Source organism: Arachis hypogaea, chromosome 19, assembly GCF_003086295.3.
Source record: "Arachis hypogaea cultivar Tifrunner chromosome 19, arahy.Tifrunner.gnm2.J5K5, whole genome shotgun sequence".
Taxonomy (NCBI): Eukaryota; Viridiplantae; Streptophyta; class Magnoliopsida; order Fabales; family Fabaceae; genus Arachis; species Arachis hypogaea.
In genome coordinates, this window is record NC_092054.1 from 67,010,192 (window position 1) to 67,028,494 (window position 18,303).

The following is an 18,303-nucleotide window of genomic DNA, read 5'->3' on the forward strand; positions in this document are numbered from 1 at the left end:
CCTAAGATGGTCAGATGTTGATTTGGATCTTCTTGAGCATTTCTTCCAAATGAGCAATTATTCTGAACAAGGGTGATTAGCTGTGGTTTGAGCTCAAAGTTGTTGGCATAAATGGTGGGTCTCAAGATGCTGCTCTCATAATTCCAAGGATTGGGGTTAATAAAAGAGCCTAGTACTCTTCGTTCTTGTGGGGGAGCATGGTTGCCAACAACCTACTCTTGATGATTGTATGCTTTACCTTCCATGTTTTGGTTTGGATTTTCTTCTTCTTCTTCTCCAACTACGCTTTTTTCTCTTGCCATTGCATCTCTTTTCAATTTTAGAAATGTTCTCTGAAGTTCAGAATCGTTAGAGGTTACAGCTGCTCTCCTCCCTATCATACACAACACAACACATTCCAAAGCAAAAATGAACACCCCCTTGGTAGAAGGGTGGGTAAGTCAAAATTGGTTGATGCAAAGCATCAAACAGTTAGTGTGCCTCTATTAAAATGGCAATATATACAATGAACAATCGAAAATTCAAGTGCTAGAAGAAATAAAGAAAATAAGGAACTGAAATTAAAGTGCTTAACAAAGTAAAGAAAATGCTTAATCTAAGTACCCATCAACTTAACCATTGTCAATTCAAAATCAATCCCCGATAACAGTGCCATAAACTTGATGACAGAATTGATGTATCACTACAAAAATTCCTTCGACAATTATACCGAATTATCATCAAGTAAAAACTCACTGAGAGTGAGGTCGATCCCACGAGGATTGATTGATTGAACAACTTTAATTGAATGGTAATTTAGTTAAGCTAATCAAGAATAAGTATTGAGTGTAGAAAATTAAATAACAGAATTGTAAAAGACTTGAAGATAAAGAAAGTAGTAAAGTGCTGAAATGTAAAGAGCATAAAGATAAATTGCTAGAATGTGGATGACAGAAATATAAATGACTGAATTGTAAAAGGGGAATGGGTTGATTCACAGAAATTAAACAAAGCTATAAAGAATAGAGAAGATAAGAATGGGAAAGATTCATTGGGATTAGGAGATGTTGCATTCTCCAGATTAATTTCAGATCATCTCATCTTCAATCATACAACTCATTGACCTCTTGGCAATCATGATTGATTGAATCCCAATTCTTTGGTAATTCAATCTCTCAAATTTTGATAATCAGCCAATTCCTTGGTCTAATTTCTCATGAAGAGAGATAAGCTTGGTCCCTGATTTTACCACACATCCTCATAGATCCAAATAGTGGGTAGATTTATTATCACCATATCCAATCCCAAAACCCAGATCTACTCAATGTTATAAGGAATTTCATGCCTGATTTTATATTTCCTCTTCTAAGGTTCCCATGAAACCCAAGTTGCATTCAATCTCTTTTCTAAGATAATTGAATGCTAATCATGAAGAACGAGATTCCTTCTAGCAAATCAAAGAGAGATGAAGAGAAGAAAAAATTCACTATCATTAATCCATCAAGTACAACAGAGCTCCTTCTCCCAATGAGAGGGAGTTTAGCTACTCATGGCTTGAAAAAAGTACAAGAGATGAAAGTAAAGTAAACAGTGAAGTAAAAGTTCCAAGCCCCTTTTCAGTACTCTTCAAGGGGTATTTATACTACTCCTATTACTAGATATAAAAAATTACAAAAAGAAAAGAAAATTACAATTAAAAAATAAAGGGGATAACCATTCATTGGTGGCTTATGAGCAGCGTGTGAGTGGCATTAGAGTGGTGTGCCACACCCAAAAGTGAAGCTGGCTTGGCGTGCCACGCCCAAAACTCAAGTGGCACGCCCATGATGCGAGCTGACTTGGCGTGCCAGGCCCAAGTCCCAAGTGGCATGCCCCATGGTGTAGTCTTCCATCTCCTTCTCTGGCAGTTTGAACTGGTGTGCCACGCCCAGACCTGGCATGCCACGCCCTCATCGAAATCTTCAATCTTCTTCTTTAGAGGGTTGGCTTGGCGTGCCACGCCCTTGTGGATGCATAAATGTTCCTTTCTGGTCCAGTGAACTGGCGTGCCACGCCCATAGTGCGAGCAAGGTTGGCATGCCACGCCCAAATCCCAAGTGGCACGCCGATTGATAGTTGGCTTGGCGTGCCATGCCTAGAGTCTCAAGTGGCACACCCTTGTTGGAGTCCTCAATCTCCTTTTCTGGTTAAGTGAACTGGCGTGCCACGCCCAGGACTCAAGTGGCACGCCCATGATGATGGTTTGAGCTCACAAGCTTGGCGTGCCACGCCCCTAGTTCTAGGTGGCAAGCCCATTGAGGCTGCTTCTTCCCTTCTCATCTAGTCAATTGTATTGGCATGCCATGCCTTCGACCTAGCATGCCACGCCCTTGACAAGTCTTCAAAAACCCCTTTCTAGAAGACATTACTGGTGTGCCACGCCCATCGTTGATCTTGAAGAACCCTCTTCTGGATAGTATAGTTGGCGTGCCATGCCCAACAATGGCGTGCCACGCCCATTGTAATGGTAGGAGATCCTTCTCTGGAGACTCTGCCTGGCGTGCCACGCCTGGCTTTGGCGTGCCACGCCCATGTTGAAACCTGGAACAACCTCCTTGTGACTTAGACATGGCATGCCATGCCCAGCTTCGGCATGCTACGCCCATTGTAGCCCTTCAAACATCCTCTCTAGACAATATGCTTGGCGTGCCATGCCCAGCAGTGGCGTGCCACGCCCATGATAAACCTTCAACATTCTTCCATGGAAAAGATAACTGGCATGCCACGCCCAGTGTAGTTCTTCAAGGATTCTCTTCTGGAAATTATAACTGGCGTGCCACGCCTGGCCTTGTCGTGGCACTCCCATTGTGATTCTTCAAAGGCTCCTTTCTGGTGATTATAGCTGGCGTGCCATGCCCAACAGTGACATGCCACGCCCAGTCAAAGATCCTGGCGTTTGCTTGAAGTGGCACGCCCCACACACACGCCCAACACCTTTGCTTGTTTTCTTCCTCTTTTGTTGCTTTTTTCACCTGAATTTCAAGCAAGAACTCATTTCAAAGCAATGTTCTCTAAATTTACGATATAGCTCTTGTCAATGCATTAAAGGAATGAAAATTTATCACTTCTATAGCCCTTTTTTAAGAGAGAAAGAGGTAGATGATGCAAGTCATCAGGGTGAATGGCCACGTACGCATTCCTTATCTCGCTTAGGCGGGGGTGTAATTCGCTATCTCGCATACGCGACCCTCGTCCACGAATGAGAGTACTTTGGACAGTAGCGAATTCCAACGTACGCAGCCACATGTCCGCGTACGCGGGCCCTGTATCTTCTTAAAAAGCTGTTACAAATGTGCAGAACCACTTTTGCACCCTAAACTTTCGACGCGCATAACTTTTTCGCTAAGAAACATTTTTAGTCCGTTCCTCAAACGGCATAAATTTTACAAACCCAATTTTCATATGAAATAAGTTTGATAAAGTTTTAGGATCCGAAAGTCGAGTTACGGCCTACCGAGGTTTGGATGAAAACCAAGTTTTTTCAAAGAAATCCAAACCTCTATTTTACCAAACATCCTTTATAAAACCAAGATTTTACACCTCAAAATGACTCTAAATACATCCAACACAGTGCCATATTCTCTCCATATCTTTCGCCACCTACTATATCCTAATTTAGGCATTTATTCCAACAATTCTGAATTTACACAAACACAATTTATCAAATTATCATTATTCATAACTCACATTCATTATCCTCATTAATCATCATCCAAGGTATCATTCATCAACCCATTTTTAGATAACTTAATATTTTCATTAAGGTTACTAATTCTTAACGTACATACATGCTTCAACCTATCATATGGTTATCTAGCCTACGATTTCTCCCTAATGTTGAAACACCACAAATATCTCCATTCTTCAAGTGTCCAAAGCCCCGAAGCCTCATCCAACAAAAACCCAACCTCCACGGTTCGCTTTCTAGTCACCAATATCACCAAATTTGTCTCCAAAACATGTATCTCACTCTAATTCCACATAAATACAACAAAATCAAACTAGGGTTCATAACTATCATTAATTAACAAGAGTTAGTGGTTTTTTACCTTATCAATGATCATTTGAGACAAGAACCAGTGAGTCTCCAAGGTTAATTCAACCCTAACGTACCAAAATCACATAATCCTTCAAAATTAAAACCTCAAAATTTTTAAATTAGGGGGAGAGTGTAAGAACCGCAACTAATCAACCGGTTAATTAAGTAATTAATATTTCCCAAATTAGATTTCTAAAATTTAGAGTGAGAATTTGAGGATTAAAAGGTGATTTTTAGACTCAGTAGGTTTTTCTGAGTCAAAAAATGTTCTTTCTGCGAAAAACCGCAAAAAACTATGAACCGGCAGTTGAACCGATTCAAGTCTGTCCGGTACCGCATGAGAAAAGTGAAAATCGGTGAAAACTTTAGAAAAATGTTAGGAATGGAAAACCGGGTGTTAATTTTAAAGGTTTGGCCCGAAGTTGGGCTAAACGGGCTTAAAACGCTAACGGGTTGGACCGGGCCCAAGTTGGACCCAAGCCCAACATATAAAAGGGTTCATTGGTGAACCCAATCACTCATAACACTCAAACACACCCAACACATTGCTGAAGAGAAGAAGAAGAAAAGAAACCCCAAGAGCACTATTCACCATCTCTTCCCTTCGTGATATCTCGAGCTACGGTGCTCTGATTTGCGTGCCGTCAGCGGCTACGCGTTCTTTGTGAAGAGCTCTATAAAACCCATATAAGAAACGGGTAAGAAAAGCTCGAATCCCTATCAGTTTCTCTCCTCAAAATTTCGGGTTTATAGGGTTTTTGATTAAATGAGTTTTTGTGATTTTGGATGTTTAGGTTTGCTCTAAGCCTTGTTTAGCCTTGGGTTTTGACATCCAAATCTATTGGAAGAGGTAAGAGCCAATAAACCCTTGTGAATTTATGTTTATTTGGAACCCTAGGTTGATTTGAGGTGATTTATATGTATATAGTTTGATTATTGTGGCTTTGGGAGCTCTTAGAACTTAATTGTCCTTATTGGAGTGGAATTGAAAGCTTGGATTGTGGTTGGAAGCTTCTTTATGCTAAGTTGGAATTTGGGCGCATAAAGGGAATCGGCCAAGGTATGGTTTCGGTTTCCTCTATGTAGTATATAATATTCATGGACACATAGGCTAGTGACCAATAAGATAGGTTGAACTAAAATTATGGTTGGTGTGTTAAATGTTGATGAATTGATGAATGTTGGGTTGATTTTTGATATATTATAATGATGAGATGATGTTGAATGATTGTATGGATTGGAAGTTGGTTCCTTATGATAATTGTAGTGTTGTGATTTATGAAATGGTGGGTTTGATGGTGATTTTGATCATAAGTGTTATATAGTTGATGTTGGAATTGAGAGTAATGAAATGAGAAGGAGAATGTGGTAAGGTTGGTGTATTATGATACAACAGGTACATTTTGATGAAAAAATAGAGTTTTGATGTTTTGGTATGATTTGGTATGGGTATGGTAAGATTTGGTGGTAATTGTAAAGTTTGGTAACATTGGGTTTTTGATAAACTTTGTCTGATCATAACTTTTGCCTCGATTTTTGAAATTGATTGAAATTTATTTATAATTAAAGATCTTTGAAAACCCTTTAAATCGATATAAAGTTTGTGGAAATTGGAATTTTGTAGAGGAAGTTATGATCCGGCAAAGTTGGTGTTAAAAATCTGAAATTCTGCAATTTTGCAGAATTTCATGATTTTTGATATGTGCGGGCGCACACCCTTGTGCGAACGCACACACCTGTGTGCACACACAAGTAAGGAAGTGCGCTCTGTTCGCAGCTCTAGCATAGCTTGTGCGCGCACATATCTAAGGAAAAACTTCAACCTATACGGACGCACAAGTCTGTGCGGACGCACACGTCGGGAAGGTCAGTCTGTTGGGGGCGCTGGCACAGGTTTTGCGAGGGAACAGATTCTAAACGTTTTGTCACCTGTGCATATGCACACCCCTGTGCGTAAGCACACCCCTGTGCGTACGCACCCATCTTAAAATCTCCTGGGCGTGCGTACGCACACACCCCTGTACGGCCGCACACGTCTTGTTTCTCAAATTTTTCTTATTTTTCAACTATTCTGCCTTCCCAACATGGTTGTAAGCTTCTAAAACACCATTTTAAGAGTTTTGGGCTTAATTTTGAGTATTAGAACATGGGATATAACTTAAGAGTTCTAGAACATGGTTTTATGATAAATTAGAAAACGGAGGCCAAGGTTTCTAGCGTGCTGAGAATGATTTGATGTTGGATGGAGGATAAGTGATATATGAGATAGGGAATGATGAACTTATGAATGGACAGTGGTTGAGATGAGTCAAGGACTCGAATTGAGACGATGGATCTCTGTATACTAAAAATATTTTCTGAAAACTACTGAAATAATGTTTTTACTGAGTTTATGAGACGTTATGCGCCCGGCAGGGACGATGGTTAAACCCGCCTGTCGAGGTAGCACCGGAGGCGTAAGGACGGTGGTTAATCCTGCTTATGTTGAGATGTGAGGTCTGAACAAAGAGTATCCCGCTCGCATCCCTTCGGATTTATAGGGCGAGCAGGCGCCGGTACGTGGACAGTGATCCGGGCACTATATCTCGGGGGTTCCCATATGAGAAATCCAAAGGGCGACGTCTCCATGGAGATGTGTCGGGTTGGCAGTTGAACCGACAATGTGATATCATAGCCTGTAGGGTAGGCATTCATCATATGCATTTCCTATCTGTTTGTTTGCTTTGCCGATTTGTAATTGTATGCCTAATTGAATAACATGCCTATTTGCCTACTTGATCTACTTGCATTGTATGCTTTTACTTGTGAATTACTTGCATTATTATTAATTGTGCTTTCTACTGGGATTGAGGAGGTTCGGAAGGTGGTGGCGATAGGATCGCATGGAGGATAGGTTGAAGAAGGCTTTAGGACAGCGGTGTTTGTTTAGAATGGAACTCCCTTTAGATAGATCACCCGGTTTAATTATGATAAGGTTTATATTATGCTTAAGTTTGAATCTTGTGATGGATATGGAGCTTAGGATTGCCTTTGGCGTCCCGGGGTCTTATATCCTACATCACTAGGCACTGTTACCATACTGAGAACCTCCGGTTCTCATACCATATCTTTGTTGTATTTTTCAGATGCAGGTCGCAATCCACCTCGGTGAGTTGCTTTGGATGGTGACAGAAGCGGAGGATCCTGGATTCTTTTGGAGTCTTTTTGGTTTATCTATTTATACATCTCTCTTTTGTATTTTGTTTAGCCTAGAGGCTTGTATTATGAGAGAAAAACTTGTATAAGCTGTTTTTAAACTGTCAGGTTTCTATATGGTTCTGTATACTTGTATATGGCTAGCCGGCTTAAACTCCGTGAGTTGTGGCTAGTTTCCTATGATATTATATACTTATCTTTTGATATATCTTCTCTGCTTCTTGTGCCTCAAGCTAGTAGTTTCGTTAGTACATTTTGCGCTTTTCAAATCCAAAATTTGAGCTATATCTTTCACTGGGCTTCTAGATATTATATTATTCTTCTATATATTATACGTGTGAGCTTAGAACTGTCGTAACCTCTGATTAACCTTAGCTTTACGACGCGAGGTAAGGCTTAGGCTAATTAGGGTATTACATTTAGTGGTATCAAAGCGGTTCGTCCTCGTGAGCCTGAGGGATGGACCGATTGTGCTTCATTGCATACTCTGTGAGTCTTTTCTTTGACGCTATTAGGTTATCTACTTGATATATGCATAGCATGCTTGTTTGTGAGTGCCTGTTTGGGATAATTTAAATACTAGGCTTTTGATATTGAGATTGATCACCTTGATATCGATTGTTTGGTGTAGACAGGAACCCTAATGGCCACTCACGTGCGAGGTCGGACACGTACACGGGAAAGTAGGAATGAGCAACCAGCTGATAACCATGCCGAGTTCATGGCAGCCATGGCTAACTTAGTGAACACCATGAAAGCGAATGCTTCTGTGACTCTGCAAGCTGTTCAGAGGTTAGGCCAACCGGTGGGGAATGGTAATGGAAATGGCAAAGGAAATGCCAATAATAATGCTGAGGGAAATGGCGATAACACGGGAGTAGTTCCGATGAACTTGGCAACGTTCCGTAAGGTTTATCCGCCAACTTTTCGAGGATCCACAAATTTTACTAAAGTGAACCACTGGTTCCAGGCTATAGAGCGTGCTTTACAAGCGCAGCATGTTCCTCTTAATCAATATGTAGAGTTTGCCGCTTATCAGCTAGCGGGAGAGGCCCAGCCCTGGTGGCAAGCTGAGTGTCGTTTGCTACAGCTTCAGAACGCCGACATTCCATGGGAGGTGTTCCAAACGGCTTTCTACAAGAAATACTTCCCTGAGTCTGCAGAGGAAGCGAAGGAGATGGAGCTAATGCAGCTGAAGCAAGGTTCCATTTCTGTCGCTGAGTACACCAAGTTCCAAGAGCTTTGTAGGTTTTCTCGGGTGTGTCAGGGTGACTCGAAGACTTTCGAGAGCTGGAGGTGCATTAAGTACCAAAGGGGTTTAATGGAGAGCATTATGGCTGCTGTGGCTCCTATGGAGATCCGTGTCTTCTCTGACTTGGTGAATAAGGCTAGAGTGATGAAGGAGTATGCCAAGACCGTGGTGGTATCCAAGGACACTCATGGAGGGAGCTCTAGTCGAGGGCGTGGCAAGTACTTTCATCCAAGGGGGCTTCAGAAAGAACAATCAGAATCAGTTTCAGTATGCTAAGGGAAGAGAAAATAAGAGTAAGAGTTCTCCGGATTTAGCTTGTAATTATTGTGGACATTTTCACCCTTATGACTCATGCAAGATTGGTTTAGGTGGTTGCTTCAAGTGTGGGTTTCCTGGCCACATTGCGAGGGATTACCCTCGTAGGAGGAATCAGAATGCAGGCCAGAGTCAGCATCAAGGTCGAGTCTTTGCTGTGAATGCCAAGGATGCTTCCAAGGCAGATCCATTGATGAGAGGTATATGTCTAATTGGTGATAAGCCCTTAGTTGCATTGTATGATACTAGAGTTTCACATTCGTTTATTTCGTTTGTTAAAGTTGAGGAATTAGGTTTAAAAGTGTCAAAGTTACCTTTTGATATGTATGTGCATACTCCGCATCAAACAATTATGACTAGGTCAGGTTGTAGACAAGTAGGTTTCAAGCTTGAGGGTAGAGAATTTGTACACGATTTGATCTGTTTACCAATGGTGGTGCTGGAGATAATTTTGAGGTTTGATTGGTTGTCGAAGAACCGGATTTTGTTGGATTGCTTTGAATGGACAATTCAGTTTATGCCAGAAGGAGAGAATGAGGCAGTCCTAGCTATGGGGTATTACCTGAACTCTGTAATGGTGCATTGTAGTGGGAAGGAGTGTCAGGGTTATATTCTATTGGCTGCAAATACGTTGGGTGATGCGCAGAACTTGGATCAGATACCAGTGGTTAAAGATTTTGCAGAAGTGTTCCCGGAAGATATCCCTGAGTTTCCACCTCAGAGGGAAATTGAATTTACAATTGAATTGGTGCCGGTAGTCGGACCAGTGTCGATTGTGCCTTATAGAATGGCTCTGATAGAGCTGGCAGAGTTAAAGACTCAGTTGGAAGAGCTTCTGAACAAGAGGTTCATTTGACCGAGTGTATCACCGTGGGGAGCGCCAGTTTTATTGGTAAAAAAGAAAGATGGAGGAATGCGATTGTGTGTGGATTACCGACAATTGAATAAAGTGACTGTGAAGAATAAGTACCCACTGCCAAGGATAGATGACTTGATGGATCAATTGCAAGGAGCAGGAGTGTTTTCCAAGATTGATTTGAGATCCGGTTACCATTAGATAAGAGTGAAGGAAGATGATATCCCTAAGACGGCATTTAGGACACGCTATGGACACTACGAGTTTGCGGTAATGTCCTTTGGGTTAACGAATGCACCTGTTGTTTTCATCGATTACATGAACAGAGTCTTTCGTCCCTTTTTCGACAAATTCGTGGTGGTTTTCATAAATGACATCTTAGTTTATTCTAAGACGGTGAAAGAGCATGAGCAACACTTGAGGATTGTGTTGCAAATCCTAAAGGAGCAAAAGTTGTATGCTAAGTTGTCGAAGTGCGAGTTCTGGAAGGAAGAAGTAAAGTTCTTAGGTCATGTGGTGAGCAAAGGACGAATAGCCGTAGACCCTTCAAAGGTAGAAGCGGTGATGGAATGGGAAAGACCGACGACTGTGATGGAAGTCAGGAGCTTTTTGGGTTTAGCCGGATATTACCGGAGATTTATCGAAGGATTTTCCTGGATTGCGCTACCAATGACAAAGTTGACAAGGAAAGAAGTGCCATTTGTGTGGACGTCGGAGTGCGAAGAGAGTTTTTAGACGTTAAAACAGAGATTAACTTCAGCACCTGTTTTGATCTTGCCGGAATCGCATGAACCGTTTGAAGTGTACTATGACGCTTCCTTGAAGGGTTTGGGTTGCGTGTTGATGCAACACCGGAACGTGGTGGCTTACGCATCGCGTCAGCTGAGACCGCATGAGGTGAATTACCCCACTCAGGACTTGGAATTAGCGGCGATTGTGTTTGCATTGAAGATTTGGGGACACCACTTATACGGAGTAAGGTTTAGCGTCTTTTCTGATCGTAAGAGTCTCAAGTATATCTTTAATCAGAAAGAACTAAATATGCGCCAGAGAAGGTGAATGGAATTGCTCAAAGATTATGACTTCGAGTTGAGTTATCACCCTGGAAAGGCGAACGTAGTAGCAGACGCTCTGAGTCAGAAATCTTTAACAATTGCTTGGATGAGAATCAAGGAAGAAGAGCTAGTGGATAAGTTTGTAGATCTTAAGCTGGATATTGGTGAAGTTGCCGGAAGAGCTTGTTTGAACCTGCTACAAATCTCAAGCACGTTTAAATCAGAAATACAAAGAGCTCAACAAGATGAGCAGAGGCTTCAGCAATTATTTCAGTCAGTTGGTGATAAGAGGCGCGAAGAATTCACTAAGGATGATGAAGGGTTATGGAGATACAAGGGAAGAATTTGCATACCGGATGTAGGAAGTTTGAGGCAAGATTTATTGTCAGAGGCTCACAACAGTGGGTTTTCTATTCATCCCAGAAGCACAAAGATGTATTATGACTTGAAGAAGATGTTCTGGTGGCCTGGGATGAAGGGTGATGTAGCTACAGTGGTATCCAAGTGTTTGACTTGTCAGAAAGTGAAGATAGAGCATCAAAAACCGTCAAGAATGCTACAACCACTTGAGATTCCTTAATGGAAGTGGGAAGGAATTGCTATGGATTTTGTGACCGGTTTACCGAGGACTAGGTCGGGAGTTGATGCGATTCGGGTGATCGTGGATCGCCTAACCGAATCGGCTCATTTTCTGCCTATTCGAGTGAATTGTTCTATGGAAGAGTTAGCAAGATTGTATATCAAAGAGATAGTAAGGTTGCATGGTGTGCCATTGAGCATAATGTCAGACCGTGATCCCCGATTCACTTCAAGGTTTATGGGAGCCTTCCAAAGGGCTTTCGGTACGAAGCTATGTCTCAGTACCGCACAACACCCATAAACTGATGGACAATCGGAAAGGACTATTCAAACATTGGAAGATATGCTAAGAGCATGTGTATTAGATCAACCCGGAAGTTGGGACCGATACGTGCCATTAGTGGAGTTTGCGTACAACAACAGCTTTCATGCGAGCATTGGGATGGCTCCGTATGAGGCTTTGTATGGACGGAAGTGCCAGTCTCCATTTTGTTGATATGAATCTGGTGAAGCAAGTGTATTGGGTCCAGATGTGGTAGCAGAGACTACTGAGAAGATTAAGAGAATACGAGAAAGGATTTTGACTGCTCAAAGTCGACAAAAGAGTTATGCGGATTAGAGAAGGAAACCGTTAAGAGTTGGAAGTAGGAGAACACGTATTCCTTAGGGTTACACCGACAACTGGGATTGGAAGAGCAATCAAGACCAAAAAGTTGAACCCAAGATACATAGGACCGTTTGAGATTCTGAAGAGATTCAGGCCGGTGGCGTATCAAGTCGCTTTGCCACCTCATCTGTCTAACTTGCATGACGTATTCCACGTGTCACAACTCCATAAGTACACGTCGGATCCAGCTCATGTGTTGGAGCCTAAATCGATCAAGTTGGAAGAGAACTTGACTTTCCAAGTAACGCCAGTGAGGGTCGATGACACTAGTGTGAAGAAGCTGCGAGGAAAGGATGTCCCATTGGTTAAAGTTGCTTGGGAGCAAGCAGGAGTAGAAGAACACACTTGGGAATTGGAGTCTGAGATGCGAAAGGATTAACCCGAGCATTTCTCAGGTAATTCAAATTTTGAGGGCAAAATTTCTTATTTGGTAGGGAGAATGTAAGAACCGCAACTAATCAACCGGTTAATTAAGTAATTAATATTGGCCCAAATTAGATTTTGAAAAGTTAGAGTGAGAATTTGAGGATTAAAAGGTGATTTTCGGACTCAGTAGGTTTTTCTGAGTCAAAAAATGTTCTTTCTGTGAAAAACCGTGAACCAACAGTTGAACCCGTTGAATCGGTTCAAGCCTTCCCAATACCACATGAGAATAAGTAAAAACCGGCGAAAACCATAGAAAAATGTTAGGAATGGAAAATCGGGTGTTAATTTTAAAGGTTTCGCCCGAAGTTGGGACAAACGGGCTAAAAATGCTAACGGGTTGGACCGGACCCAAGTTGGGCATAAAAGGGTTCATTAGTGAACCCAATCACTCATAACACTCAAACACACCCAACACATTGCTGAAGAGAAGAAGAAGAAAAGAAACCCCAAGAGCACTATTCACCCATCTCTTCTCTTCGTGATATCTCGAGCTACGGTGCTTCGATTTGTGTGCCGTCAGCGGCTACGCGTTCCTTGTGAAGAGTTCTACAAAACCCATATAAGAAACTGGTAAGGAAAGCTTGAATCTCACTCAGTTTTGCTCCTCAAAATTTTGGGTTTATAGGTTTTTTTATTAAATGAGTTTTGGTGATTTTGGATGTTTAGGTTTGCTCTAAGCCATGTTTAGCCTTGGGTTTTGACATCCAAATCTGTTGGAAGAGGTAAGAGCCACTAAACCCTTGTGAATTTATCTTTATTTGGAACCCTAGATTGATTTGAGGTGATTTATATGTATATAGTTTGATTATTGTGGCTTTGGGAGCTCTTGGAACTTAATTGTGCTTATTGGAATGGAATTGAAAGCTTGGATTGTGGTTGGAAGCTTCTTTGTGCTAAGTTGGAATTTGGGTGCATAAAGGGAATCGGCTAAGGTATGGTTTTTGTTTCCTCTATGTAGTATATAATATTCATGGACACATAGGCTAGTGACCAATAAGATAGGTTGAACTAAAATGATGGTTGGTGTGTTAAATGTTGATGAATTAATGAATATTAGGTTGATTTGTGATGAATTATAATGATGAGATGATGTTGAATGACTGTATGGATTGGAAGTTGGTTCCTTATGATAATTGTAGTGTTGTGATTTATGAAATGGTGGGTTTTGTGATGATTTTGATCATAAGTGTTATATAGTTGATTTTGGAATTGAGAGTAATGAAATGAGAAGGAGAATGTGGTAAGGTTGGTGTATTATGATACAACAGGTACATTTTGATGAAAAAATGGAGTTTTGGATGTTTTGGTATGATTTGGTATCGGTATGGTAAGATATGGTGGTAATTGTAAAGTTTGGTAACATTGGGTTTTTGATAAACTTTGTCCGATCATAACTTTTGCCTCGATTTTCGAAATTGATTGAAATTTATTTATAAAAGATCTTTGAAAACCCTTTAAATCGATATAAAGTTTGTGGAAATTGGAATTTTTTAGAGGAAGTTATGATCAGGCAAAATTTGTGTTAAAAATCTGAAATTCTGAACTTTTGTAGAATTTCATGATTTTTGATATGTGCGGGCGCACACCCTCGTGCGGTCGCACACCCTGCAAATATTTTGACCTGTGTGGACACAAACACCTGTGCGCACGTACAGACAGGGAAGTGCGCTTTGTTCGCAACGCTAGCATAGCTTGTGCGCGCACATATCACAGGTCTGTGCGGACGCACACGTCTGGAAGGTCAGTCTGTTAGGGGTGCTGGCACAGGTTGTGCGAGGGAACAGATTCTAAAAGTTTTGTCACCTGTGCATACGCACACCCCTGTGCGTACGCACCCATCTTGTTTTTCGACTATACTACCTTCCCAACAAGGTTGTAAGCTTCTAAAATACCATTTTAAGAGTTTTGGGCTTAATTTTGAGTATTAGAACATGGGAAATAACTTAAGGGTTCTAGAACATGGTTTTATGATAAATTAGAAAACGGAAGCCTAGGTTTCTAGCGTGCTAAGAATGATTTGACGTTAGGTGGAGGATAAGTGATATATGAGATAAGGAATGATGAACTTTTGACATTGGAAACTGAGTTATGAATGGACAGTGGTTGAGTTGAGTCGATGACTCGAATTAAGATGATGGATCTCTGTATATTGAAAATATTTTCTAAAAACCACTGAAACAATGTTTTTATTGAGTTTATGAGACGCTATGCGCTCGACTAGGGACGGTGGTTAATCCCGCCTGTCGAGGTAGCGGGGGCGGCGTAAGGACGGTTGTTAATCCCGCTTACGTTGAGATGTGAGGTCTGAGGCAAGAGTATCCCACTCGCAACCCTTCAGATTTATAGGGCGAGCAGGCGCCGGTACCTGGACAGTGATCCGGGCACTATATCTCGGGGGTTCCCATATGAGAAATCCGAAGGGCGACGTCTCCATGGAGATGTGTCGGGTTGGCAGTTGAACCGACAATGTGATATCACAGCCAGTAGGGCAGGCATTCATCATATGCATTTCCTATCTGTTTGTTTGCTTTGCCGACTTGTAATTGTATGCCAAATTGAATAACATGGCTATTTGCCTACTTGATCTACTTGCATTGTATGCTTTTACTTGTGAATTACTTGCATTGTTATTAACTGTGCTTTCTACTGGGATTGAGGAGGTTTGGAAGGCGGTGGCGATAGGATCGCATGGAGGATAGGTGTAACGAATAGGAAGAAGGCAGAGCACGTTGAGGTTAACCAGGCTACCTATGCAGAAAATAGTAATAACAATCATACCTTAGAGCCACATATGTGGGAGGAGGAATCAGTTATAAGCCAGGGACAGATGGCAAGTATAGGGGTAAATCAAGTCCCAAGAAGAAGTGAAAGAATGAGAACTACTAATAGGCGGTTAGAGGAATACGCGTAATGTGGTCTTTGGATGAGGAACGTGGATTGTCTCTAATGTCGTTCCTTCACAATTTTTCTTTTCTTCTTTATTATACTGATTCTGTTCTTACTATACTGTTATATTGAGGCTTGAGTCCTCCATAGTGTGTATACCTGCTACTGCTATTCCCTTCAATAAAAATTCATATTACACCCTTCCATTTGGTGCTTTCATTGTCTCCATGGCTGTGGCTGATAATACTAGGATGAAAGGGATGGAGGCGGACATCAAGCGACTCTTTCAATTGCTTGAGTCGGTAACGGAGGAACACCGAGCTGAGAGGGCCAGAACTTCTGAGGCTACGAATCTAAAGTTTGACGCGATTCAACACTCTATTGCTCAGCTCGCTCAGTCCAGAACTCGTAGCCGTTCTCCATCGCGTGAGCTTACGCATGGGTCGAACTCTGAGGGTGATCTCCAACCCCGATACGGGCTTCCTCAACGAAGGGTGAATTTTGATTTACCAAAATTCGATGGCGGAGATGCGCTTGGCTGGATCTTCTCGATGGACCAATACTTCGATTTTTTTCGGGTACCTGAGGAGGAGAAGCTCGGTATCGCTGGGATCCATATGACGGGACCGGCAGTTCCTTGGTTTCAAATGTCTCAGCGTGCTGCTCAATTTCGTTCGTGGGATCAATTGAAGCGGGTAATAGAAATTGAATTTGGTCCGTCTCTCTATGAATCGCCACGGGAGCTTCTCTTCAAGCTAGAACAATCTGGGTCGGTGGGTGACTATTATTCCGAATTTGTGGCGCTAGCGAATCGTTCACGTATTGAACCACCTGAGGCTCTTCGCGATTGCTTCATCAGTGGTCTCACGCCCGATATTCGCCGCGAAGTGAAGGCCCAGTGCCCCCCGTCGCTCATGCGCGCTGTCGCCCTCGCCAGACTTTACGAGGATAAATTCTCTCCATCTCCACGTACCACCTCAGGCCCTTCAATTAGTCGTCCAGGGATTCCTACTGTGGCAGCACCGCCACCACGCGTAAATAATCGTGGTCCTCTTCCGCCCTTGCTTCCAACACCGAATCAGCGTAACGCTCCTACTCCAACCAAAACACCGATCCGAAAACTATCACCAGTGGAGATTCAGAGTAGACGTGACAAAGGCTTGTGCTACTGGTGTGATGAGAAGTTTTCAGCTAGCCACAGGTGTACAAATCGCCAGTTCATGTTGCTGCAACTTGGTTCCGATGATTTGGAAGACATTGATTCATCAACTGGAGATATGCCACCCGACCTGGAGATTTTACCACAATTAGAGCAGCAAGTCTTGGGCCACCATTTATCATGTAATGCCATGCTAGGCACCACTGGTCCGGCCATGATCCGTATTAGAGCTTCAATTAATGGGTTAGAAATTTCGGCACTGATCGATGGGGGGAGCTCTGATAGCTTTATATAGCCTCGAATCGCTAAGTTCTTGAATCTGCCCATTGAGCCTGCTCCAGGGGTCAAGGTCATGGTGGGTGATTTTGATGTGTTACCGGTGGAGGGATACCTTCCGGCCTTAAATGTTAATTTGTCAGGTTGCTATGTGACAATTCCGGATGTCTTTGTGCTACATGTTGCAGGGGGCGACTTGGTTATTGGTACTACCTGGTTAAAGACTCTAAAAGCTCACATAGTGGATTATGACTCTTCCTTTCTCAGATTTTTGCACCAGGGTAAGTTTGTAACTGTGAATGGTGAAAAATCAGGGACCCCTGCTCAAGCTCAATTTAACCATATAAAGCGGTTGGTTAGTACTGACGCCATTGCAGCGGCTTTCACTCTTGAGGTGCAACCAGTGGCGGAGGCTGCTATGCCCAAGATTCAATTCCCTGTGACTATGAAACCTAAATTGGGGCGACTTCTTCATACCTATGAGGGGGTTTTTGCTGCACCATCAGGATTACCTCCACAACGCACTCATGATCATAGCATTCCGTTGGTTCAGGGTGCCGCACCGGTGAAGTCCAGACCTTATAGATACCTTCATAGTCAGAAGGCTCAGATTGAATTAATGGTTCAGGAGATGCTACACGAAGGAATTATCCAGCCTAGCAAGAGCCCATTTTCATCACCAATTTTATTGGTTAAGAAAAAGGATGGCACATGGAGGTTTTGTACTGATTATAGGGCTCTCAATAATATCACCATCAAGGATAGCTTCCCAATTCCCACAGTTGATGAACTCTTAGATGAGCTTTTTGGTGCGACGGTGTTCTCAAAATTAGATTTACGCTCGGGTTACCACCAGATATTGGTTAGGCCGGAGGATCGTTTCAAGACTGCCTTCCGGACGCATCAAGGGTTGTATGAATGGCTGGTGATGCCGTTCGGCTTAACCAATGCCCCAGCGACATTTCAATGTTTAATGAATGATGTGTTTCGTCCATTCTTAAGGCGGTTCGTGCTGGTATTTTTTGATGACATTCTCATCTATAGCCCGACGTGGGACCAGCATTTACACCACCTCGAATTAGTTTTGAAGCTATTACAGCAGGAACAGCTTTATGCCAAGCTTTCCAAGTGCTCCTTCGGCTCGGCAGAGATAGATTATCTTAGCCATACTATATCTGGAAATGGGGTTCATATGGAAGATGCAAAGGTGCAAGCAGTTATGGAGTGAAAACAACCTCAAAACCTCAAGCAGCTGCGAGGGTTTTTAGGCTTGTCAGGTTATTATCGACGCTTCATCAAAGGGTATGCCTCTATTGCTGCCCCGCTGACCGATCTGCTCAAGAAGGATGCATTCGTCTGGAAAGATGAGGCTGAATCTGCCTTCCTTCAACTCAAGATGGCCATTTCTTCACGTCCTGTTTTGGCTCTTCCTAATTTTGAGTTACCCTTTGAGTTAGAGACAGATGCTTCAGGGTTGGGCATTGGGGCTGTATTGGCTCAAGAGAAGCACCCTATTGCTTACTTTTCAAAAAAATTATCTCCCTCTATGCAGCAGCAGTCAGCTTACACCCGTGAATTCT

At 42.4% G+C, this 18,303-nt stretch overlaps 1 protein-coding gene across 1 annotated transcript; it reads left to right on the plus strand.

Annotated features, from left to right (window-relative positions):
* Positions 1-7,895: 7,895 nt before the first annotated feature.
* On the plus strand, positions 7,896-10,410 carry LOC140182281 (uncharacterized). The gene is made up of 3 exons (XM_072228435.1): positions 7,896-8,771; positions 8,863-9,641; positions 10,002-10,410. The coding sequence occupies exons 1-3, from the start codon at positions 7,896-7,898 to the stop codon at positions 10,408-10,410; spliced, it is 2,064 nt and encodes a 687-aa protein (XP_072084536.1).
* Positions 10,411-18,303: the final 7,893 nt, after the last annotated feature.

Bases quoted from the DNA above. Each gene is read 5' to 3' on its own strand.
- LOC140182281 (XM_072228435.1), top strand. From the start codon at position 7,896: ATGGCCACTCACGTGCGAGGTCGGACACGTACACGGGAAAGTAGGAAT. The intron at 8,772-8,862 runs GTATGCTAAGGG...GACTCATGCAAG, and splicing joins AACAATCAGAATCAGTTTCA to ATTGGTTTAGGTGGTTGCTT. The intron at 9,642-10,001 runs GTTGGAAGAGCT...TTACATGAACAG, and splicing joins CTGGCAGAGTTAAAGACTCA to AGTCTTTCGTCCCTTTTTCG.